At 34.1% G+C, this 27,876-nt stretch overlaps 1 protein-coding gene across 5 annotated transcripts in view; it reads left to right on the forward strand.

The window, feature by feature from the left end:
- The window catches only part of LOC114326427 (glucose transporter type 1), a 659,305-nt gene that overhangs the window by 331,416 nt on the left and 300,013 nt on the right, over positions 1-27,876 (forward strand). For all 5 annotated transcript variants that reach the window (XM_028274797.2, XM_028274796.2, XM_028274795.2 and 2 more), the window contains 2 exons: positions 16,645-16,908; positions 20,486-20,698. In XM_028274797.2, the coding sequence (XP_028130598.1) occupies positions 16,645-16,908; positions 20,486-20,698 (477 nt within the window). The remainder of the gene's footprint in view (positions 1-16,644; positions 16,909-20,485; positions 20,699-27,876) is intronic.

Genomic DNA, 27,876 nt, shown 5'->3' on the forward strand with positions numbered 1-27,876 from the left:
TTCAAGCGTCTCTCCCAAAACGATTATGTCGTCTAAATACACCAGGCACGTTTTCCAAGATAACCCTCTCAACACATTTTCCATAAGCCTCTCAAATGTCGCAGGAGCGTTACAGAGGCCAAACGGCATAACGTTGAATTCCCATAATCCAGATCCTGTCGTAAAGGCCGTCTTCTCTTTGTCCACTGGATCCATTTCTACCTGCCAATATCCAGACTTCAAGTCCAACGTAGAAAACAATTTACTTCCAGCCAATGTGTCCAACGTGTCGTCGATCCGAGGCAGAGGATAACTATCTTTCTTGGTAACATTGTTCAACAAACGGTAGTCCACACAGAACCTCGTAGTTCCATCTTTCTTCTTGACCAGGACCACCGGAGAGACCCATGGGCTCGTAGAAGTTTCTATTACCCCGTCTTTCTTCATTTCTTGAACAATCCTTTCAGCTTCCTCTCTCTTCGCCTGTGGTAGTCGTCGAGCTGATTGACGAATTGGCCTAGCGGTACCAGTGTCAATTTTATGTTTGACAACTGTCGTTCTTCCTGTCTTTCCTCCTTTCGGTACGAATATGTCACGATATTGCCTAAGAAATTCCTTTAATTTCCTTTTTTCCATTTGATTTAGAGACTGGCCTGCAACTGCAACCATTTGGTCGAACTTGTCGTTGGAATTATCTGATGTTGTCGTCTGACGGATTATGGACGTCACGGGTACACAAGTTCCTACTTTTGTCTCCTTCTTGATGGTCACTGGGTAGTCATTGACATTAATCAATCTCACGGGAATTTCTTTAGCAGAAGTAACCAATTCCTTTCCAATTATGATTCCTCGGCCAACCTCCTCGTCGTGGTTCCATGGCTCCATCATAACAGGCGTTCCTTCTTCTACAGTTCCCTGTAGCCGCGCTACGATGATCGTTTCACTCCTCGCAGGCACAACTGTATCTTCTTTAATGGCTGCTAGCACAGTTCTGTCATCATGTGGATGAAGAAATACCTCCTCGTTGCCAACTTTGATTACCCTATTCTTAAAATCCAATTGAAATCCATGCAAATTCATTACGTCCATTCCTAATATAACATCTTCTTCGATGTCTGCAACTATGACAGTATGGACGAACTTTTCTGCTCCAATCCCTAATTGTATCTGGATTTCTCCATGGGTGTTGGCGTTTTCACCTGTGGCAGTCCGCAGTCGCAACCTCGTTGGTAAGAGTTTCTTATGACTGTTTATAACTGACGGTCGTATAATGGTCCTGGTCGCTCCGGTATTACCCTATTCTTAAAATCCAATTGAAATCCATGCAAATTCATTACGTCCATTCCTAATATAACATCTTCTTCGATGTCTGCAACTATGACAGTATGGACGAACTTTTCTGCTCCAATCCCTAATTGTATCTGGATTTCTCCATGGGTGTTGGCGTTTTCACCTGTGGCAGTCCGCAGTCGCAACCTCGTTGGTAAGAGTTTCTTATGACTGTTTATAACTGACGGTCGTATAATGGTCCTGGTCGCTCCGGTATCCACCAACAATGTATACTTTTTACCATTTATTTCTCCATCTACATATACACTATCTTCACGACATTTCAAAGAAGCTATTAGTATGAGAGGGTCTTTGGAAAAGTTGCGGGTCGAAGCTGCCCCCCTAAGGCCGACCCGTTCTAGTTTTCCTGCTGGTGAGTCTCTTGATTGTTATTGTACCTAGGGTACTTACATGAACCCCGTACATGTCCCATTTCACCACAGTTCCAGCACCTTATGGTCTTCGTTTTCTTGGATGCAATGTCTTTCATCATATTAACAAGCTGGTCAAGTTTGTCCTCATCCTGTTCCTCTTTCACAGTCCTCGCTTTACTGTATCCACCAGAGGCCTGGGTAGCTGATTCGTATTCGAGGGCGGCAGATAAGACATCGACCAGCGTCTTGTGACGAGCTAATCGCAGTGTTCTTTGCATTTCATGATCACGAAGGCCATCAATAAATGTTTGAACAGCCAACTTTTCCATCATGTCTTCGGGAGCTGTTGGATATGCATATCGTACCAACCTGGCAATATCGACCTCGTATTCTTGAAGAGCTTCATCTTTCTTTTGTCTTCGATTTTTAAACTGCGACTGATAGACATGCTCTAAATGTTCGTGCCCGTATCGCATATTCAGTCTCTTCTTCAGCTGCTCGAAGTCATCTGTCTCCTCTACGGCTATGGTCTGGAGGACATCCAAAGCGTCGCCTCGAAGAGCAATAGTGAGGTTTACAGCTTTTTCTTTTTCGGACCATCCGTTCGCTCTGGCCGCAGATTCGAACTGTTTCATGTAGTTGTTCCATGATGACTTTCCGTCGAAATTTGGCACCTTAACACGAGCATGACCTACACTCCCTTCAACTGTCGACCGTGGCTCCAATTTGTATTTGGTTTCATCATCTTTAATATCTGTTAAGATGGGTTCCACCACTTTGTCCATTTTTTCAGTTTCCTCCAGTTTCTTTTCTATTTCCTTGATCTTTTCTTCAAAAGTAGATTTTATGGACGATATCTTGTCGTCAAAATCCGAAGTGACCTTAGAGATGTTAGCAGAAATCTCGTTAGTCATTTTGCTTTCAAGGGATGAAATATCACCCGAAACTTTCTTCTCTAACGATGCAATGTCTGTCGAAACTTTCAAAACATCGGAGGAAACTTGGGAGATTTCACTAGAAACTTTGTTCTCTAAAGATGTAATGTCTGTCGATACTTTGTTCTCTAACGATGTAATGTCTGTCGATACTTTGTTCTCTAACGATGTAATGTCTGTCGATACTTTGTTCTCTAACGATGTAATGTCTGTCGATACTTTGTTCTCTAACGATGTAATGTCTGTTGATACTTGGGAGATTTCACTAGAAACTTTGTTCTCTAACGATTTAATGTCTGTCGAAACCTTCGAAATCGACGAGATCACAGCAGCATGCTTGTCTTCAAACAAATAGGTTTCTGGATCTTGGCCCTCTTCTTGAAGAGCGTTCTTTAGACGTTCGACTAGATCAGCCTTTTTCCCAGTAGTGTCCATGTCTCTCTCCTCTAACTGGTTGCGGAGCTCCTTAACGATCAAATCAGTGATTTTCTTATGTTGTGAAGACATTGTCACACACTTTATTTATTACGATTTATATTTTATTTATTTTTAAAAGTTCCACACTCTATTTAAACCGAAAATTTACGTTGATTTTATTTCAAGTATCCTCACTTCTGATCACCAGTTGTGGCGTAATTGTCTTTTTACGCGGTTGACTCTACTATTTTATTTATTTATATTTTTAGGCACTAATTTAAATAAAGGAAGACTTACTTATATTATTTTATTTACATCACTTATTTATTTAATAATTACAAATAACACCAACTAACACATCTAATTTATTTACAACTCAAATTTATGATTTAATTAACTAAACATACTTCCGATAACTAATAAATACATTTCACTAAATCCGATTTCGAATACAATTATTATATCACGCGTCGCGGCTCGTTCATTGACTGACTGGCCTGTGCTCGAATTCCTGTTCTTAAATACTCTGACAGCGGTCGCCTCGAATCGCCGTGGAAGGTCTGGCCTTTACTCGTAATCCCGGGAAGCATCGAGAATAATTAGGCCGGGTCGTGAGGCGTCACAATAATATCACTTGGTTTGAGAGGGGGGAGGTGATCACCCCCATCACCCCTCCCTGGATCCGCCACTGCGTAGCGACCACCTAAGGGTAAATATTGTGCTGTTAAGGTAGCATTAATGCAATAAAATGCATGTAGGTGGCGAAAATATGCAAAAATTTATTTTGGGCCACCACTGTGGCTTTGGGGAGCAAAGAATGTAAAATGTGCATAAGTCATAATTTGTAGGTTACACTGTGTTGTTTTATTTTGCATAAGTACTTTATCAATAAAACGAACAGATGACGAAAAAAAAACAAAAACTGGAGCCCGCCAAAGCATATATGAGGTTTACGGCGCCACTGTGCCGTAACGGTTGCTTATACGAAAAAATGAATACGACATAATTTTTAGAGTAAATAGTGGTCTTTAACCTTGTATAAGTTTTGTTTAAAAATAATACATAGGTAATCAGAAAATCGTAAAAACATGCTCGCCAAGGGATAGGGGTAGTTTCTGCAGTATATTTTCAAGGATAGGGGTGGTTTTCACAGAGATGTTGCAATAACCATATATATTTTTGAAAAGCACTATTGATGAAGCATATGCCCATACGGATCAAAAAGCAAAAAACAAAAAAAAAATTTCAACCCCCCATTTTATTTATTTTTTTTTTGCTTCAGGGGTTGCACTAGGAAATTGCTTTTGATGTCCATGGATGGGTAATAATAACGTCCACAAAATGATGTATAAAGCATATTAATTAAGGGCATTTTGTGTGAAGGATTCCAAGAAAATCAATTTATTTATTAATTCTTCTTCTTTTTGGGGTGGTTCCGGGTAAAAAATGGGGGTGCATTATACAAATTTGTAAATAGCACCAGTACGTGGGTAATCGCTGAAAGTCTTTTTACTCTAGCATAAACGGTTCAGATGGTATAAAAAGAGGTTTTTTAAAATGTAACACCCTGTAATTAAAAAAAGGGCAATTACTCTTAAATAAAACCTATACCAAAAAATCAGTCAATTATTTGTGAATAATTGCCGCAGGATTTCTTCTTAATTTACGTTACAGTTAGGGAAAAATATATATTTTTTAAAAACATCTTTTTTAAAAACTAGTCAATTTTAGGGCGCCACCCCCGCTAAACGGTGGATGATAGAGAGATGGTGTTGAAAATAAATCGTAGAAAATATAGTCCTGTTCATATTTCTATAAAAGAAATTTTTTGTAAAAGTTACAGGAAGGGCTACGTTCCGCAAAAACCACAAATTACCCCCTTTAAAGGGGTGAAAAGGGAGGTTCCGGGACGAAATTTTTTCAGAAAAAGTTAGTATTATAATAAGCACCCCTTGATATACCAGAAAAAAAAAATAAAACCGGACTTGTGTCCATTTTGCAAGGTTCAACCTTTGTTTCCTACACTAGTGGTAATATTTTCGAAATCTATCTTTGCCATACAACGCACTCAGTCGAATAGAATATTGTCAGCATATTGTCAGTCAGACAGTGACAATCAGTGACAATTTTAAATATTTGACATACATCGGGAATATTTTGAGTTGTTGATTAAATAATATTGATATATAGTGTGTATTTGATAAATACGTTTTTGATAAATTTGATTTAAGACGCGAACTTTATAAAAAGTTATTTATTGTGTATTATTTATAAAAGATCCAAGCAGAGATATATCAAGATATATTCTGTGATCCAAGTATTTTGTTGTTAAAGATGTTCAAAATTGTAATCGTTCCATAGTAACCATATATTATTAAAAAATCACTTTAACGCTTTTCCTTTTTTCTCGATTGAGTATTAGTTTTTGTTGTACATATAAATTATTACAATCACTGAATACATAGTTAGTGAAAAAATTGTCGCATTTAATAACTGAATTAATAATTTGCAATTATACAAATAACAGTTATCCAAGAACATTCAAAAGTCATCTCTTTAAGTTAATTATGGCATTGTCAAGTAGAATGACCTTCTAGTAATATCTACATATCCATACCAGTGTGAATTTTCCTACACGTAATTTGCCATGTAAGACAGAAAAGGTAGTGATAGCCGTAAAATATTTGCGAAATAAAATATGTACCGATGGCCTTAAAAAAATTCAAAATATAAACGAATGAATGAAAAAAAGAAAAATACTTTTGAAGTCTGGAAAAATATTTAATTCTCAACTGCTCCAGTTCTCTCTCATTTAGCCACATTCTAGATAGGCCAACGCCTGTGTTTGCCTTATCCACTATGAGCTCATTCTCAAAGTGCTTTACTAGTACTGCCAAATCGTCCGCGTAGGCAATTGTTCGTCTTCCGTCTTTTAGGTTTATAATAATAATAATAATAATAATATCTTTGTTATCTCCAGTAAATTATTATAGGGGACATTCCAGAGCAGCAGTCCTAGGACCGAGACCTGTAGTAATCCCAGAGATATCTTTATTGTGTCTTTTTAGTTAAATTAATGCTCCTCTCTGTGAAATCAAAATCAGTTACTAATATAAGTTAGTTCTTACTACGTTACTAATAACTAATATAGTCCGCGTTGTTGAATGCACTCTTGATATTCAGGAAGAATGCCACAACCCATCTACCCGTGCATTCTTTTTTCTCCTTTACTAACCTACTTAAGTGGTCTATAACAGATCTGCTTTTTCTGAACCCATACTGGCCGTCCGACAGGTCTCCTTTTTCTTTTATTTATTTTTCGAACCTTGTCTTTATGAAAATTTTCAGTTTTTGCCAATTTTCGCAAGCCGTTGGAAAATTCTACAATTCCAGCGCCGTTGTTATTTTATTATATTTTTACGATTGAATTAATTTATTAAAAAGTACTAGCTGACCCGGCAGACTTCGTACTGCCTCAATAGATCAAAACAAACTTTCGTATACAATAAACGTAAAATGAACAAAAGGAACTCGTAATTAATAAACAAAACTGCTCGATGTGAATGAGGTTTTATTATTATTTTTAATTAATTACACATGATGTTTGAAATAATAAAGTTTAGTTAGAAGTAACAAAATAAAGTTTGTAGTGCAACAGTTACAATCTTAAATTTGTTTATCTTATAATGAATATAACAGCTTTATTATATCTACATTCAAAACAACCGTCTAGTTATGATTGGGTTCGAGGAGATTCCAAGTCTATAGGTGTTGATTAAATAAAATTAAATTCAATTAAAATTAAATAAAAAAGTAAATGAAGTAAATTAAAATTAAATGACATTTAATAAACGTAAATAAAAATAAATAAAACTGAATAAAATTAAATACAAATAAATAAAATCATATTAACTTAAATACAATTAAATAAAGCTAAAAAAAGTTAAATAAAAGTAATAAATAAATTAAAAAATAATAATAAAATTAAATAAAAGAAAATATAGTCTAATAAAAATATTAAAAAATAACGGTCGAAGATAGAAAAGTGAAAATTTAGGGTTGTATTTACCTTTGCCTTTCACATCACACAAAATTAAGAAAAAACAATTTGACCAAAAAAATTAAAAAATATGTTAGGGGGGCAGCCCCCGTTACGACGTACGGATATGAAAAATACATAACAACCTATTCTCGGTCCGGTCAAATATACGTGGAAAATTTCATAAAAAGCTATTCAGTCGTTCTCGAGTTATGTGTTGGTAACTCTCATGACTTTCTTTTGTTTATATAGATGTAAAATATTTAAATGGCCATTAAAAAATAATAACGGTTAGTGATAGAAAAGTGAAAATTTAGGATTTAGGGGAGTGCATTTAGATTTTCACTTCGGAAAAATCAAACAAGATAAAACTTTTTGTAATGTCATTAAGAAATGTTTAATAAACAACATATCAAAAAGTTCTACTCGAGAAGTGGGTGCTTCATTTTTTATTAAACAAATGAACAGCGAAGTTAGATGTTTTTTTAAATAATTCCGAAAATATAATTTTTAGAAAAAAACTGACTAGACCATTAAAAAATTCAGAAAATTTTACAAAAAAAACCTTATATAAAGATTTTTCTAAAATTAAATCTCTAGCTTCTGTAATTTTTTATTTATAACGCTAAAGTCACCCTTCTCAGACACATTGGCGCACTGTAAACTAGCGTTGGAAGAAGTGCACGGCTGAGTTTTTTTAATGTAATTCTTTAACTAATGGATCAAAAGAAATTTTATAAATTGGACATGAATGAAGAAGAAGTAAGCTATCTTATGGTTGTAATAAAAAGAAATAAAATTTATGGACATAAGTACGGTGTGGGCGGAAAGTGGGCCTTACATGAATTTTGTTTAAAAATGATTTAAAAATGTGTAACTAATACAATTTTACTTATAAAACTCTCAAATTTGCACAACTTACCTCTCAATCATCTTACTAAACGATGAGTCATTAAAAAAAAACTCAAAAATTTAATTCAAATAATACGATGTCTCAAAAAATGTAATTTTTGAAAACTTCGTAGTTTTACAGAATTCCCACCATTTTAAGACGGTATTACTCAAGTTTGAATAAATATAATAAAATTTTTTTGCTATTTTTTTAAAGCTTGGGATGTAATCTTAAAAAAACACTGAATAATTTTAGTTTAAAAGTGAAATCAACAATTTCTTTTTGAGAAAACTAAGAAAGATAACAAAAATGTATTACAAAAACCGAAAATTACCAGCTGAAAAAATGTATATACAGAGTGATCAAAACTTTTTTCTGTAAAACTAACCTAAAATACATATAACAATAAGTTTCAACAATAATAAATGTTCAACAAAAAAAAATTTTTTTAGCTCATACAGTATGTCTGCGTAACTTGTAACCTATTGATAACTTTTTTAATATCAGTTTTACGAAAAAAAGATATTCTTTATAAAATACTCTGCATCGTATATAACATAAGATGCAACCATCAAATATCAAATTTTGTTAATTTTGTACGAGGTATGTAAAAAAATATTAATTTCACTCAAGAGTAAAGTACCTTTATATTTCACAATATCGAAAATTTTTATAAAGAAAAGTTGTTTGGAATTAAAAACTATGTTCCAATATGTAATTATATCCTTCTAATCGAAAATTTGTTTTTTTTTAAATATACTTTCTAATACATTTTAATTTTTAATATTATTGTGAAAATTCCACACCTGTAATTTTGAATCAATCAAAATACGTTATTTTGACAGATCACCATGGCAACGGAGGTATTTTATCGGAAATTTTTTGCTCGTGGGGTACCCAACAGCGAATTATAGTGGAAATTTTTTGACGTTTACAATAACAGAACATTTTTGACAGACTGGTTTTTATTTGTTTACATAATTTAGTTTTGATTCATTTTCTATCACTTGTAGTTACTCAGAACTTATGTAAAATTGAAGAATATACTATTTTCTATCTTGAAATGGTATTCCCATGCAACTACAATGAGTAGAAATTACGAATTTGAAAGCCTAAATAATTGCTGACAAAGCTATGGCGCGCTATTAATCTGTTCATGCAGCTTTGGATTTTCAAATGCAACTTTGGTGTGGAATTTTCTTACCGAATACCACGCGAAGTCAAATTAATATCCGGAAATTTTTTTTTGATCATGAATATTTTTAGAAAATTTCCCTCGTCTGCGACTCGGGAAATTTTCAAAATATTCATGATCTCAAAAAAATTTCCGGAAATAATTTGACCTCTAGTGGTATTACTAGTGAAAATTATTTGTTAATCTTTTTTTTAAGAATGAAATTCCATATTTGTTTGATTGGATTCTACTTGTTTTTCATTTAAATATCCGCCATTTTGGATCCACCATTTTGAAATTTAAATTTTTAATCTTTAATTCAGATTCAACAACCTGTTAAAAATAAAGACAATAAAAGTTTTAGAAAAATGTTCTTTTTTATGTTCTTTTTAGAAAATCCGCATTTTGAATCCGCCATTTTATAGTTTATAATGTTAACATTTAAGTTATGTCTATCAAAGCTCTCAAAAATAAATATATGTTGAAATAAATACATTCTGTAAAGAAATTATGATTTTACAACTATTTTTTAAGTTATCCGCCATTTTGGATCTGCCATTTTATAATTTAAATTATCAAAATTTGATTCAGGTTCAGCAACCTCTCAAAAATATCCACATATATGTAAACAAACACGTTTTATAAAAAAAATTCGGATTTTACAACTACTTTTTAAGGATTTTTAGGAAAAAATCCGCCATTTTGAATTTGCAAATTGTAATGTCAGATTCGGGTTCAGCATAATCAAAACTAAAATAAAAATATTTTTTATCAAAATAAAATGTTGAATTCACCCATATTCTTAACATTATTTATACAAAACAATTGTTATTGTTTAAACAATTAATAAACAATTAGCGGCGAAATTTGTGAGTAGAACTTTTTACTTTAACATATTTATAAACTAACAAAAAAATTTTTAATAAAATATGACCTTGTTTGATTTTTTCCGAAATATTGTATCTTTTCGTTCTAATTGCACTCCCCTAGTTGTATGTATCGTTACGTTCCACATCATATGAAATTTAAAAAACAGAGTTTGTCTGAAAAAATAGAAATAAATATAAGGGTGGCAAGCCCCCTATAGACGCACGGGTATAAAATATATATAACAACCTACTCCCGGTCCGGTCGAGTATACTTGCATACTTTCATAAAAATCGGTCAAGTCGTTTCGGAGGAGTATGGCAACAAACACTGTAAAAAGAGCATTTTATACATATAGCTGTAAAAATTTTGGTGGCTACTAAAATGACAATATAAAACCGTATAAACCTTCCTTGAACTCCCACAAATAATTCAACATCAAAATTAGAAAAATCGGTCCAGCCATTCTCGAGTTTTAGCGAGACTAACGCACAGCAATTGATTTTTATATATAAGATTAATTCCATCGTAATATCTCTTTGTCATTCCATGCGTTTCTCACTTCCACACGTTTAAATAATATATGTATATAGTATAGTATAGTTGATCCAAAAGATGGCATAACCCAGACATCCAAAGTGAAAGTTATCCTTCAACACCAAATTGTTCTATATGGTCCACACAATGTCCAGAAAAAAGTCACACCATTTTATTTTGAGCGTCGGGTTTGGGGGGGGGAGAGAGGGGAGAAATCGGTAAATTCGTAGTTTTTTAAGTTTTTCGCCAATATTTATAAAACTATGCGGTTTAGCATGAACAACACTCTATACAAAATTGTTCTACATTAAATTTGAAATAAAAAAGACCCTATGCATAATCTTTCTAAAATGAATGGTTCCAAAGTTACGGAGGTAATATAGTATAACTGGTCCAAAAAAAAGGCCTAACCCAAACATCCAAAGTAAAAGTTCTCCTCCAACACCAAAATATTCTATATGGTCCACATATTCTTCAGTAAAAAGTTACACCATTTTGAGCGTCCGGTTTGGGAGGAAGATGGGAGAGAAGCCGGTAAATTAGTAGTTTTTTTAAGTTTTTCGTCAATATTTCCAAAACTATGCTTTAGCGTAAACAATGTTATATACAAAATATTCTACATGAAATTTAAAACAAAAAAGGTTCTATACATAATTGTTATATATTCAACGGTCCCAGAGTTACGGAGGGTGAAAATCAGGTTTTCGATACTTTTTATATTTTTTGGGCAATATTTATGATATAACTATACCAAAAACCCAGACATCCAAAGTGAAAGTTATCCTCCAACACCAAATTGTTCTATATGGTCCACATAATGTTCTGAAAAAAGTCACACCATTTTGAGTGTCGGGTTTGGGGGGAGAGGTGGGAGAAATCGGTAAATATAAAAAGTATCGAAAACCTCCACTTTTCACCCTCCGTGACTCTGGAACCGTTGATTTTATAACAATTATGTATAGAACCTTTTTTGTTGTTTTAAATTTTATGTAGAATATTTTTCTATAGAGCATTCCTTACGCTAAAGCATAGTTTTAGAAATATTGACGAAAAAAACTACTAATTTACCGAATTCTCCCCCATCTCCCCCCCAAACCGGACGCTCAAAATGGTGTAACTTTTTACTGAACAATATGTGGACCATATAGAACAATTTGGTGTTGAAGGAAAACTTTTACTTTGGATGTCTGGGTTAGGCCTTTTTTTGGACCAATTATACTATATTACTTCCCTAACTTTGGAACCGTTCATTTTAGAAGGGTTATGCATACAGCCTTTTTTATTTCAAATTTAATGTAGAACAATTTTGTGTAGAGGGTTGTTCATGCTAAACCGCTTAGTTTTAGAAATATTGACGAAAAACTTAAAAAACTACGAATTTGCAGATTTCTCCCCCCTCTCCCCCCGAAACCCGACGCTCAAAATGGTGTGACTTTTTTCTGAACATTATGTGGACCATATAGAACAATTTGGTGTTGGAGGATAACTTTCACTTTGGATGTCTGGGTTTGGGTATAACTAAACCATACTAATATGGGACTAAACCCCATTTATTATTATAAATATTATATTATTATATTTTACATTTGCTTTGATGTTTTGATTTCCAATACGGAAATGTAACAATATATACCTAATTAGAACTAATCATCATTGGAGGATCTTTTAGTGTCCAACATAAAGACGAAGGTATTTAATTTTAAATAGTTACAAAACAAAAACTTAAATAAAAAGCTCAGATGCATTCTTCAAACGAATTGATCCAAATGTGTGCCATTTTATTTTCTTTAAGAAAGTTTCTTTTAACTTTAAAAATATAGACAAGAACTTCGAATCGCAATTAGGAAATTCTCTATTCCCTAGAAAGGGTATAATTAAAAAATAAACACACATAAATAATATTGCAAAATGGAACTTTAGAATTGTTCTTAAGAATAAAGTTTCCTTAAATGTTTCAATAAGAAATTTTCAAATATTAGAAAATGAAATTTAGGATAAATTATTTATCAGAAACATACGGGGTGGTACTGTTTCTTGCATCTAACCAAGTGAATATCTTTGGAATGGAGAAGACGATATTCATGAAAATTTTGCTCTGTCTGCTCTACCTTTTCGTATTAAGTAGAGAGCTGCACAAGAGTTTGCTATGGAACTGTAGGAATCTCATCGTCTCGTTTATACAAAAATACTTTTTGGATAAATTAGTCTCATTCAATAACAAATATAGTATAGACTAGACCCAAACCCAGACATCCAAAGTCAAAGTTATCCTCCAACACGAAATTGTTCTATATGATCCACATAATGTTCAGAAAAAAGTCACACTATTTTGAGCGTCGGGTTGGGGGGGGGGTGGAAATCGGTAAATTTGTAGTTTTTTACGTTTCTCGTCAATATTTCTAAAACTATGCGGTTTAGCATGAACAACCTTTTATACAAAAATGTTCTACATTAAATTTTAAATAAAAAAGGCCCCTATGCATAATCCTTCTAAAATGAACGGTTCCAAAGTTACGAGGGTAGTATAGTATAATTGGTCCAAAAAAAAGGCCTAACCCAAACATCCAAAGTAAAAGTTTTCCTTTAACACCAAATTGTTGTATATGGTCCACATATTGTTCAGTAAAAAGTTACACCATTTTGATCGTCCAGTTTAGGGGGGGGGGGAGATGGGGGAGAAGTCGGGAAATTAGTAGTATTTTTATTTTTTTCGTCAATATTTCTAAAACTATGCTTTAGCGTAAATAATGTTCTATACAAAAATGTTCTACATGGAATTTAAAACAAAAAAGGTCCTATACATAATTGTTATAAAATCAACGGTTTCAGAGTTACGGAGGGTGAAAAGTGGAGGTTTTCGATACTTTTTATATTATTTTGGGCAATTTATAATATTATTACTGATGAAAGAAATTTTCTTTAACAGGATTATGTTTTGCAAATAAAATTTGCTATTTCAGTAACCTGTGGTAGTGATAAGCCCTTGAGGAAACGTCAACCTCACCTCACCACCCAAAATCATCATCAATTGCCCAAAAGATATAAAAAGTATCGAAAACCTCCACTTTTCACCCTCCGTAACTCTGGAGCAGTTGATTTTATACGCTAAAGCATAGTTTTATAAATATTGACGAAAAACGTAAAAAAACACTAATTTACCGACTTCTCCTCCATCTCCCGCACCCCAAACGGGACGCTCAAAATTGTGTAACCATTCACTGAACAATATGTGGACCATATAGAACAATTTGGTGTTGGAGGAAAACTTTTACTTTGGATGTCTGGGTTAGGCGTTTCTTGGACCAATTATACTATACTACCTCCGTAGATTTGGAACTGTTCATTTTAGAAGGACTATGCATAGGGAATTTTTTCTTTCAAATTTAATGTAGAACATTTTTGTATAGGAGGTTGTTCTCATGCTAAAGCATATAGTTTTAGAAATATTGACGAAAAACGTAAAAAATTGCGAATTTTCCGATTTCTCCCCCCCCCACCCCCTAAAGCTCAAAATGAACCATATAGAACAATTTGATGTTGGAGGATAACTTTCACTTTGGATGTCTGGGTTATGCCATGTTTTGGATCAACTGTATCATACTAATAGTGGAAGCAAAAATTATCCCACTAACGTACATTAATAAATTTATTATGCTTATGTTGTAACATAGTGCTATCCTCACTTCATAAATACAAAAACAATCTGGCTAATTGGTTGTAACCAAAGCTATGCACTAATACCAGAGAAAATGTAACAGAGACCTAAAATTTGCATTGAGGGTCGGCATACTTCGCTGTTACGGGTTATGGGTCTTACTTTATGGTGTCGAGTCTTGGACTGTGAATAAAATTGATCTAAAAATCACCTTGAGGCTTTCCAAAATGTGGTGCTATAAAAGAATTTTAAAAGTCTCTTGTGTGGAGAAGATTCTAAGTTCCACAATACTAAAACATCTCAGCAAGACTACTCAGCAAGAGAAAGATTGAGGATTTAGGACATCTAATGATAAGTCCCAAATATAGGTTGCTACAAAATATTATGCAAGGGAAAATAGCAGGCAACCGCAGTCCAGGACGAAGAAGGACTTCATGGTTGAAGAACTTGCGCGATATTGGTATGGTATTGATAAACGCATGCCATTTAGGGTAGCAGTCAATAAAATTAAGATAGCTATGATGGTAACCAACATTGTGAAAGGACATGGCACATGAAGGAGAAGGAAACTTGACTGGTGACAAGAATTTAGATCTACTAAATAATCAAATTTATTGTTCTTGCATTTCAAGAGAATGACCAGTTACCATAGCATTTTTGATCTCAACGAGATTGAGTGCTGCCCCAATATTCTTGATGGGTAAATAATTTTTTGAATACGAATTTTCCTAATCGATGGGTTAGACGTATCTAGAGAATTCATAAAGTTGCTTGCTCGTTCTCCAGTCCGTAATCCGTCAGTTTTTTATCTTTAGGGTTATCTTACATATTTACAGGATTTGAAACAGCAATTCTTGATGAATGTGAATTAATACGTAAAAAATTCTTGGAAAGAGTGACTCACCGAGTACACGGCAAGAATTTTGAACATTTGAAGTGATTTTTTTAATATTGTTGTCATCGCTAATAGTAATGGCACATATAAGGCAGTTGATGGAAAAATACAGGAGTAAAGAAACAAACGCTCATATGGTATTCATCGATCTTGAGAAAGCATATGATAGAGTTCCTCGAGAGATTCTCTGGTGGGCACTCAATAAGAAAGGAGTCCCTGGTGAATATGTAAAAATTGTGAGGGATATGTATGAGAGAGTAACGACTAGTGTTAGGACAGATGTGGGAGAGACTAATAAATTTCATGTGAAAGTAGGATTGCACCAAGGCTCGGTGCTTAATCCGTATTTATTGTCATTAGTTTTGGACCAGATAACAGCGAAACTACAGGGTAACAATCCATGGTGCTTAATGTATGCTGATGATGTCGTGTTAGTAGGAAATAGTAAAAGAGACTTAGAACAAAAACTGGAACAGTGGAGGCAAGCTCTCGAGGAAAAAGGTTTAAAACTTAGTAGGACAAAAACAGAGTATTTGGAATGTTCATTTAAAGATGGAGTTACTACAAATAAAATGGTATATTTGGATGGTGAACTGGTTGTAAAAAGCAATAGTTTTAAGTACCTGGGATCGGTATTACAGAGTAATGGAGAAATAGATGGAGATGCATGCAGTAGAATTAGGGCTGGATGGATGAAATGGAAAGAAGAGAGTGGTGTGGTGTGACAGAAAAATTCCAATGAAGCTGAAGGGAAAATTCTATAAAACAGCCATAAGACCGGCTATGATATACGGAACTGAATGTTAGGCAGTGAAGAAGAAAGAGGAACAACGAATGCATGTGGCGGAAATGAGAATGCTTAGATGGGTGAGTGGAGTGACAAAGAAAGATAAAGTTAGAAATGAGTATATCAGGGGAAGTCAAGGTTTGGCACCAATTGATGCCAAAATGAAAGAGCACAGGTTAAGATGGTATGGTCATGTTCAACCTCGAGACGTTAATCACCCAATACGAAGAATAGCTGAAGTGCAGATTCCTGGAAGGAGTAGGAGAGGAAGACCAAAGAAGACGTGGGGGGAGACGATTAGGCAGGACATGTTGGTAAAGGAGATTAATATTGATATGACCCAAGATCGAATTGTATGGAGAAATGAAACTAGGGAAGCCGACCCCGCATAGGGATAAAGCAAAGAGAATGATGATGATCGCTATTAGTAAATCAATTTACATATTCGTAAAGCCTTGTTTCTTTCCTGATTACCCATGACACCACGGCCAATTTATGTTTCAATTTTTTGACAAGACATAACCTCAACAACTTTGTGGTTGTAGAGTTTTTTTCAACAAAATCCTTGAAAACATTCTTTTTGAAAACGACTGCCGGAGTGCAAATCAAAACGTTAAACTTTAGTTAGTCAAAAGTGTAATTTTAATAACAATGAATTTTGGCTCAACTCCATATACACACAATATTTAACATTTACTTTAATTTTATTACAACAAATAAAACAGTTAATTTCGTTTTTAATGTCAATTGTTATTTTTATGCAGGTCCTACTTCCTGTGTGTCCTGAAAGTCCCCGTTATCTCCTCATAACGAAACAATGGGAAGAGGAAGCGCGAAAAGCATTACGAAGGTTAAGGGCTAGCAACGCAGTAGAGGAAGATATCGAAGAGATGCGAGCAGAAGAAAGGGCTCAACAATCAGAGGCGTCTATCAGCATGATGGAATTGATATTCTCCCCAACGCTGAGGGCTCCCCTCATTATTGGTATTGTGATGCAGCTAAGTCAACAGTTTTCGGGTATCAATGCGGTAAGTATTCTATTTGTATTGTTATGCTCTATTATATCTATTTAATTAGATTGATTATCAAATTCTTACTTTAATTAATTATTCAATTATTTTATTTACTGCCTATGTAAAACAAAAACTAAATTCAAATTAAATTTTCCAATCAATTTTATTCTCAGGGCTAATTTTGTATTGGATACAATACCTGTGATCTGTGGCTTCTAATATTTCTGATTGCTTACTTCTTCCAGGTTGGAAACAGGGAAATTGAAAACACTCAATATCATATAAATGTAATCTATTGTTTTTATCAAATAAGCCGTGTACATGTGATTCAAAAAATATTAAATTTAAACTTTGTTGCAACAGTCTCTTACTTAATCAATTAAACTCTTACTCTGATATCTCCTTGTTTTGACAAAAAAATTATTTAATTAATTTATTATTTACTCATACTACATTTAATAAAATTTACTTTTCTTCTTTTTGACTTGATTTCTTAAATTTTAAATGACTAACTGCGTAAAAAAAGTTCAATAAACAAATAAATAAATATGGGTTTGATATAAACAAATTTTCTCCATTCCGACAAATAATTTGACTGACCTTTTTGTTTCTTCACTGCCTCGTTCTCTGGATTGCGCCGTCCTTGATTCTCCCAAACACGTACTCTCTGGATGTTGCGAAGAAGTCCCTCTCGTCACGACTGCTTCCAAAAATCATACAGGATTTGCTCGAATTGTGTTACTCAGTTTTCCTTGTTCGATATCTTATGCAAAAAGATATTAATCAGCTACTCGTTCTAGACAAAACAAAAGAAACTCCCTCGGACCAGGAAAATTGACTCTTCAACCGGTCGACAATTTGGTTTCCACTTGATTCTGCTCGCAAAGGCCGATTACACACACTCTACACTGATTACTAAACTTTTAAAACAAAAAACTGGACTGCCTTCCACCGATGTTAATTACACAGTGATCTCTCGTCTCTCGCCAAATTCTGACTCCTCTTTTCTTCTCCCTTCTACCTCATCTTTCCCACTCTATCAAAAACACGCCTCTCTCAAAACCATTCATACCCATTTCTTCTGAAGCAAATATTTTGTCGACAGAACTTTCCCAATTTGTCATATTTCAAAAGATATCATAATTAGTTATTTCCTACTTTCTACTTTAACATCTAAACCTCATACAATTCGTATACCACATTAAAAACCTTCCCGGAAAAGATCTTAAAGCCGTCTTTGTCTTCGTCAACGATGTCCACTTTCTAATCACCGAAATGTTTGTTCATGTCCCGTGCATTTCGTCGAATCACTTATTAGTCGTTTCACTTTTTCCCGAAACACTTGCTTAATAGCAAAATTAAATTCTAAACAATTTTGGTAATATACAGGGTAATGAAAAACTATGATTTCATGGTCATTGATATAAATTTAATTTTTTTTTAATTTCTTTACAAAAAAAAAACAATTCTACAACAGTATGTATAGAAAGGGTTTAAAACGGCATATGCTGCATCCCCACCACATCCTAGCCGCCATCTATTCCTATCCTGAACGTCTTGTTTCTCCTAGTCTCAACGTTCCTGGGGATTCCCACTTTCATAATTTTTTGGCCAACGCTTCTCATCCATTCAAAACACGTGAACAAACCACTTCAAGCTCTTCCGCTATATTATGTCCATTGCAGCATCTTGGGCGTGCATTCGTCTTCGGATTTCCTCGTTTCGCACTCTCACCTGTCTCTAAACTCCAGCATTTTAACGTAAGTACTCCATTTTTATTGCGTTAATTCGTCTTCTGGACTCTGCGGTTATCGTCCATACCTCACTCTCATACACCAGAACTGACCACGAAGACCTTTACTATTCGAGCATTTGTTTCTTTTGTGATATTTTTTTCCTACGAAATGGAATTTAAGCATCCTATTACTTTTTTGCTTTGATCTATTCTTCTTCGAATTTCTGTTTTTCCTAGACCTTCTCTAGTTACTATATCAACTATTCTATAGGTATTAAAACTCATCTACCTGATTTACAGTAGTATGTATCGTCTTTTATCAATATTTCAAAGTTAGCATCGGAGTTTACGACCAGATATTCTGCTTTTGTGGCATTAACGTTTAAACCCCATTATTGTTAACGTCCTCTATAGTTTGATGGATCACTGCGTTTGCCTCTTTTGTATATGGAAGATATGTAGGACATTTTCCATTCTTTAGGTATGCATTTAAATTTTATGAGTTTTTCATAAAATTTGTCAAGCATTGGTTAAGTATTTCTCCGCCGTATTTCAGCATTTCTCTCATTATTCCTCCAGGACCTGGAGAATTTTCATTTTCCCTCAGAGCTTTAGTCAAGACCTCTTCAGTTATTTTGGTATCTTCCACTCCAACATTTATGTCTTGTTTCTTTGCTGTAAATTCCGGTCTGCTCTCGTTTTCTTTTTCGTCTCTTTCATTCCTCTTCCTTAATATTACAGCAAGTTAGAGAAATAGTTTCCCAGTGTTCTTTACTTATTTAAGGCCTTAGTGTTGTTTTATTGTTATTACATTTTTTAAACATATTCATACAGTTTATTGTTTGTCACTTGGTTCTATTACTTCCATTTGATCTTTAATCCATTCTGATTTTTTGTTTTTATATAGTTTGGTCGCTTTCCGTTATTTCCTTTTGTATTCATTTAGTTTTTCATTTGTTACGATTTGTATCGATGTCAGACATGCTTGTTTCTTCTCGATATTTTTGGCTTTGCATTCTCCATCAAGCCGCTCTTTTAATTGACTCTTTTGCCTTTGTCCTATTGTTTCCTCTGCTATCACGCTTGTTTTGATGTTGTTCCAGTCAGTTTCTATATCTTCAGTTTCGACCGTTTGCAGTTTATTTCTTATGTCTTCCGCATACTTATTCTGTGTTTAGCTTGTCAAGATTCCAGATTTTTTTCTTATTTCGTTAAGGTACTACTAGTACGTGGTCTAAAACGGCGTTTATTTCGCTATATGGTCTGACACATTGTGTTAGTCTTAGTGATTTTTTTTAATAAGTACATGATCTATCTAGTTATTATTCTATGTTGCCTTATGTGGCACTTTTGAACTAGCAATGTGTGTATGTTTGTCGCTAAAGACAAGCTGCATGATCTTTACTCTATTACTCTCCTCTTTTTCAACCTTGGCATTGGCAATTTCAACTTTGGCAATTCGTTTCTATGTACTTTGTCACAAGCCTGTTTTAGTTGCTAGTAGAAATCTAAATTGTCTTCATTGAATCTTCTGTTGGAGCATAAACATTTATTATTGACATATTGGCTTATGTGTTGTTGATTGTGACGTTTGAAATTTTGTGACGTTTGAAGTTTTTTTACTGACCATAAATGCAGTTACCTTCTGTCCTGGCTTTTTTTTGTCCGGAAAAATAAAAAGTGTTTCTTTTCTATTTTACATTCTTTTCCATCTTAATTCCTGAATTGCTAAGATATCTAGTTCATATTTTATCATCTACTGGGCTAATTCCTGCATTTTCCCTACTGACATACTTCTCTACTATTATAACCTTAAAATAAATTTCAATAAATACTAACAATTTCTTACTTTTTTAGGTGTTCTATTACTCTACTAGTTTATTCGTTAGCTCCGGTCTACCAGAGGAAAGTGCCAAGTTTGCAACCATCGGTATTGGTTGCATCATGGTCGTTATGACACTAATATCCATACCACTCATGGACAGAATGGGAAGAAGAACGTTGCACCTGTACGGTTTAGGAGGAATGTTCATCTTCTCTATATTTATTACAATTTCATTTTTGATAAAGGTTCGTAAACTGTTACCTATACGCAGGATAAAGTCTTTCTTTAATGGAGGATTAGACGCTTTTAATTTTACATTCTTTATAGGATGAAAAATAATTTATCATATTTATATTTATATTATCAAAAAAATTAAATGATAGTATTTAAAAGTCTAATATACGTATACTTTGTTGAATTGACTTACATATGCATTCCAATCATTCCATCACTTAATAATTATTATTCTGTCGAAAGAATACTTTGAAAAAAAAACCTAAATGCAGCCAATGAAAATGAACAAAACGAGCCAATATATTATACGGCGAATAGCCCATTGAATATCCCAGTTATGGAGAAATGCTTGGCAATAAAGAAACTAAAAAACAATAAAGCGCCAGGAACAGAGGGAATTTCGGCAGAATTATCCTCCTAATATTCGGATCCTCCATAAAATGGAGGATCCAAATCCTGGGGAAGCATGTATCAACAAATAACATTAATATGGACCAAGGAGCAAATGCCCAAGGAGTTGACACTTGGCCTTACATATACAGCCAATATAATATAAGAAAGGTGACAAGAGGGAATGCCAGATATGCCAATTACACTGCTAAATGTAGTACACAAAATTCTTTTTGGAATTATCTACAACAGTCCGAGAATATAATTGGTGATTGGTGATTCAGACCAAATAGAGCCACCAGGATCAATATATTCATACTTAAAACGATTCAAGAAAAAATTTATGAATAAGTTGAATATGTATATTTGTATAGACATAAAACAATCTTTTGATAGTGCGAAAGCAAAACAAAATGCTGGAAGGTATTTGTAATCTAGGTATACCTAACGTATATACCTATCATAATGATATCACCCTCAGAAAAATGACGTTGCAGGATTCAAAATCCGCAGTTATAGTAGATAGACTTACTGATTCCCCCGGAATGGGACGTTTCATCGCCGCCGGTTCATCGCCTCCGTTTCGATGCCGCCGGTTCATCGACAGTCCATTTCATCGCCGTCCGTTTCATCGCCGTCTGTTTCATCGCCAGTTAGTCAGTTAATTTTGTATTATGGGAGATGACACGAAACGACGTTAAATTCAGTTCAAAACTTATGACAACTAAAATGATAAAAAATATTATTATATTTATTTACTGTTCTACTTCCCCTAAATTTTTGTACAGAAATTTTGGGTTCTTTTCGAATTTAAGAAACAGTTTCTCTTGGTTGGAAATGTTGACCGTGAAATTTAAAAGATTATCATTATAATATCTTTATATTATAAAAGTTTAAAGTCTATTAAAAGATTAAGTATGGCAACGGGAATGGTCATATCTCGCATTTCCTAGAATTCCTAATTAATACTAAAAATAAATAATAAATGAAACTGTCGAAAATTCGGAAATATATCGATATATATATCGATAGCGATTAACTGATTGGCGATGAATCGGCTGGCGATGAATCGGCCGGCGATGAACTGGCGGCATCGAAACGGCGGCGATGAACTGGCGGCGATGAAACGTCCTAGACCCGATTCCCCTATTTGAAATCAATGTGATAATGAGACAGGGATACGCACTATCAACTATGCTGTTCAACCTAGTTATTGAGGCAATCATCAGAAAATACAATATAATCAGCCGTATGAATGCCAAAACAGTACAAATTAATGCATTCGCAAAATATGTAGCTGTCATTAGGTGGCGCAAGCAATGACTAATGAAAGCGTTCATGAAAATTGGTCCTGAAGCACGAAAAGGAGGGTTTAAAAAAAGCGAAACAAAAACGAAGTATATGACCATCAAAACAACGCCTGACAATGAAAATAATATTGCAATAGACAACTATACCAGCGAACATGTGGTTGCCTTCACATGTCTGAGCACAGACATAAATGAATAGAATTCTTCCGCAATTATCGAAATTGCTGGAGGGTCCTATGATGGCACGGCACTAGGATTGCAGTTGAACTCCGTAATGCATATAATATTAAAGAGTCTCTGGACTGACTGAGCCGTGGTCCATACAGTATAACAGTCACTGAGAAGAAAGGTTGATTCGCACGGCCCTGTAAGTAAAATAAGTGTGAATCGTATATGATTCGCGCGGCGTTCCACGTGTTAATAACTTGTACAAAAAGCTAAAAACAAAAGTCTCTTTATTTTGAGAAACCTGTAAAAATGCATTTTACTGGAGACTTTATGTGCCTACTCTACTGCATATCATTCCATATTCCAATCATATCTTTCATGCGCTATCCTTTTCTGAGGTCATGCATCTGACACAAAGTATTTAGTCTGCAGAGAAAGACAGTGAGGGTCCTTGCTGGTATGTGATTTAGGGAGGCCTGCAATCAGGCTTATAAGAGATTGGGAATTCTTACTATCTGTACCAGAACAGCACATTCTAGATAACATTTGATTCATGGAGAGGACTGTCAATCTTTATATAAGTCACGAAGATAAGCACACTTAGGATATTAGGCACAAGCGGAATATGACACCAGCATATTTGTGTTTAAAAAGGTGTCAACATGGACCAGGTTTTTGGGTAATAACATGTTTTAATGTTCCCCCCGAGAGTAACAGGGAAGGAGTTTGACAATAAAATTAAAAATATGTTAATAAAAAAATTATTTTACACTCTTCAGGAATATCTAGATCTAGAACACAATTATAAGATTTTATATTTTGGTGGCATTACTAGATAAAACAATCAAAAAGACTGTGTACAGAACATTAATGAGATCCATGTTAACATATTAACCCGGTCTATATAGACATTTGAAATAACAAAAATTGCCCGGAGAGCCAAATTCTGGTGAAGAGCTAAGTTATATCATAACAAATAAAGTTTTAAAAGTCCCCATCGATCCCATGTGTGCAACAAAAGTTATTCGGGGTCAAAGGTCAAAATTTGAGATTTTTTGGATTTTTGTCGAAAACGGTAAGTTTTATCAAAAAAGAACCTTAAACGAAAGTTGTAGATCTTCAAATTTTCTACGAAAATAGTCCTTACTATTTTTTTCCTAAGAGTTGCCATTCCTGAGATATCGCGATTCTAAGAGTCACATTATACATGATATTTATGCACAGCACACGTTTCCACACCACCTGTAAGGTAGTGTACTCTTCACCTGTAGGCCTACTCCACTGATTTCTTTAGATATTTTAATCAGATTAATATTCTTGAAAGTCTACTTCAACAGTCAAGTCTTCTTCGATTTCATCTTCTTCCTCTTCCTCTTGCTGGATGTTCAAAAATTGTTCAAATGTGACTGAGTCATTCTCTTCATTAAAATCACAGAAGCCTTTCTCTGTTGTACTAAACTGGACATTTGAGCAAGATTGACCTTGGCAGTTGGTACACGCTAGAGAACACAGCAACCCGACTTTTTTACATCCACATTTGGCACTACTACCTTTTTTGCAATTGCAAAAAATAGTGTTTTTCTGGAGCAGGTAGGAGTAAGGTTTTAATCGGTTCCAGAGTATTATCTATAAATTTCCAACCCCAGTCTTCTGGATTCAGTTCATTGCCTAGCCATGTTTGAACTTGATAATATACTCGATACAAATGCTGAAAAGCAGATGTTGATGTTGGAGGAAGACATGACAGTTGTACTTGTTTCTTGTTTCGCGTATTCTTTACAAAAGTTAAGTATCGGCATTGTTTATCTACACATGGTCTAGTTATACAATGGTATCGGTATTTATCAAGACAACAAATTTTTTTGAGCTCCATAAACCGCAAGAAGAAAGCGAATTCCTTCCGTAATTATTATTGTTTGCGGTGTGGAATCAAGTTCTGTAAAAACTTTACAGCAGTCAGCAAACCTTTTTTTCGAATAATTTAAGTACTGACGTTCTGCCCCTTCTGTACATTGCTGACGCAGTGTCGCAGCCGGTTATCGCATGTAAAAATAAAATATACTTTTGGCATTTGGGATAAGCCTATAAACTTTTCGAACAATATATTTCTGTTCGCTGTTGAGCCGTTCCAGGTTTCAGAAAATAAATAACTTTATCTACTGGAGTCCTTGCAGTAAGCAGTACTAAGAAATCAACATCTTCACCAACTACAATTGTTGTGTTTGTTGCCTTAAATTTTTCAATTGCTGTCTCAATTATAAGGACATCTGCGTCATTTTTAGCTTGTTTCACTTCAATATTTGCAGCTGTTAATTTGTCAGTTAACATGGAAATGAAACGAGATTTACTAATGTTAGCGAAAAATTGTTGTTGATTCGCTGGAACTGTTATATTTTCATCAAAGATAATCTCGGAACCCGATGATGTTTTTGTAGTTCGACGACGTTGATCTGCAGCTTTAATATTCTTTGTCTAGTCACTGTAGCCGTCAAATACCACTATCACTGTAAGCCCGTAATGTCTGCCAAATGATAGACGCTTATAATAAGTACTTATATTCACTTGAACTGAACCTTTTTGTTTACAATAGACAATCTGTTCTTTTTTAAACAATGATATAGGTATAGCCAAATGTTTTTCAAGGCCACATGGATAAAGGAAATCCAGTTTGGGACTGATTATCTTTTGAAGAAATAGTTTCAGAATAATATGATATTTTATATAAAAGAGACACAAATAGGCATTTATACTTGTCTTACGTGCCACATTATGTATATACGTGGCTTATATGTGCATATTATGTATAAAGTAACTTTTAAAATCGCGATATCTCAGGAACGGTAACTCTTAGGAAAAAAATTGTAAGGACTATTTTTGTAGAGAATGTTAAGATCTACAACTTTGGTTTGATGGTTTTTCTTGATAAAACCGTTATAAAACTTACCGTTTTCGAGAAAAATTCAAAAAATCTCAAATTTTGACCTTTGACCCCGAATAACTTTTGTTGCACACGTGGGATCGATGGGGACTTTTAAAACTTTATTTGTTATGGTAAACTCAAGCTCTCCACCAAAATTTGGCTCTCTGGCAATTTTTGTTATTTGCCAACTATTTTGATGTCTAAGTTGACCGGATTATATGGTTGTGAAACCTGGACGTGGACAATGACAAAAAAGATGAAGCCCATCCCAAGACATTCGACAGAAAGATACTAAGAGAAGTACACGGCCGGGGAAAGAAGGAGACGGCACGTAGAAAATCAGGAGAAAGGACGAAATTAACGAATTGAATAAAGGGTACGATATTATAAGATTTGTGTAAAGTCAAAGACTCTCATGACTAGGATATATCCAGAGACAGCAAAATACAAAAACAAAGAAAATATTGCAATGAAGGCTGATAAGAAGACAAAAAAGGAAGGTCCAAAACGAGCTGGTAGGAAGAAGGGGACAAGAAAGGTCTGAATAGAAGGGCATAATCAGACAGAAAAAAACTCATCCAGGGTTATGATGCCAAAAGAAACCATCCAGAAATAAACCAGACTTCAATCAGCCAAACATGATAAATAAAATTTTCGACACTTTATATTTTAGCTAATACCGTGATTTACCCTTTAATAAAATTTTACAAATTTTTCAATACTGATCAGCATATTTTGTGCGCTTAAAAGATAAAAAAAATATTTTTAGAGTTTACGTAATTTTAATATTTTTCAGGTGACCATAAAATGTTTTTATTGCATTGTTTGGTATTATAATTTCATATTTTAACACGAATAAGTTATGTAAAATTAATGGCGTATATTTCTTCAAATGAAAGCAGAAATAACTCAATAATACAATATTTATGCCCAACTAGTTGATGATATTATATATTTTTGTAATGTGGAATTTTAAATACACAATATAGGTATACATAATACTTAAAAAATATACATAGTATTGTCATTTATTTTATAGAGATGTGTGATACATCGACACCCCCATCGAACAAGGTTTTAACTCAAGTTACATCTTTTTTCAGATTTCAACACAGGCGAATTCAGCAACAAATTGCGCACACATCAATATAAACGACATAGTTTAATTCTCAATAGTTTGGCTAATACTCCGTTGAAAAAAGTTGTATTTTAACTTACGTGTGCCATTTTAGCGTGAAAAAGACAGTAACACTCTTCTTCACGTGCCATCTCCGTGACGGAGGTTGGCAATCATCATGGCTATTCTGATCTTAGATGCTGCTGCTCTGAATAGTTCGGTTGATGTGCATCTGTACCATTCCCTCAAGTTACGCAACCACGAGATTCGTCTCCTTCCTACACTTCTCTTGCCCTGGATTTTCCCCTATATAATCAACTGAAGTATGTTGTATCTCTCATTACGCATAACATGCCCCAGGTACTGCAGCTTTCGTGTCTTGATGGTTTTCAATATTTCCAGTCTTTTGTTGACTCTTATGACTTCGTTGTTTGTTATATGCTCGGTCCATGATATCTTCTGGATTCTTCTATACACCCACAGTTCAAATGCTTCCAACTTTTTAGCAGTCGATGCGTTAAGTGTCCATGCTTCTATCCCGTAAAGCAGAGTCGAGAAAATATAACACCTTGCCAGCCTAACTTTCAAGTCTAATTTCAGTTCTCTTGCACAAAGTACCTTTCTCATTTTATTGAAGCTTTTTCTTGCTTTCTCTATTCGAACTTTGATTTCTTTGGAGTAATCGTTTGTGTGATTAATTATTGTGCCAAGATAGTTGTAGTTTTCTACTTGTTCTAAAGTTTTACCTTTAATTGTCAGGCTTTCATCATTATTTTGGGTTTTTGATACCCTCATAAATTTAGTTTTCTTGATGTAACACTGGATACTCCCTATGTTAAAAAAATGACTTTCTTTATAATTCACCATTAACAAGGTTTTTAAACGAGTTACAACTTTGTTGCACGTATGTTTAATTTATAAAGTATTCAAACATATGGTGCATCTCATAAGTCAATTTATCGAAATAAAATAAAAAAGGATTTACAGACTTTTTTTGTCCTTTTTGATAATTGTGGTGGACAAAATAAGTATAGAATAGTGTTTTCTACCTACTTCTATGTAGTGAAAAAGTTTAATATTAACATTACGCATGTATTTTTTGAAATAGCACATTCACAAAACGAGGGTGATTCAATGCATGCCCTTATAGAAAAACGGAAAAAGCATTAAGTCGTATATGCTCCACACTAATGGATAACCATGATTCGATATGCCAAAGCATCAGGCAAGCCTAAATCCGTAACTGAAATAAATCAGAAGCAAGTTCTAAATTTTAACCTATTT

The sequence above is a fragment of the Diabrotica virgifera genome, chromosome 1, assembly GCF_917563875.1.
Source record: "Diabrotica virgifera virgifera chromosome 1, PGI_DIABVI_V3a".
Classification (NCBI taxonomy): Eukaryota; Metazoa; Arthropoda; class Insecta; order Coleoptera; family Chrysomelidae; genus Diabrotica; species Diabrotica virgifera.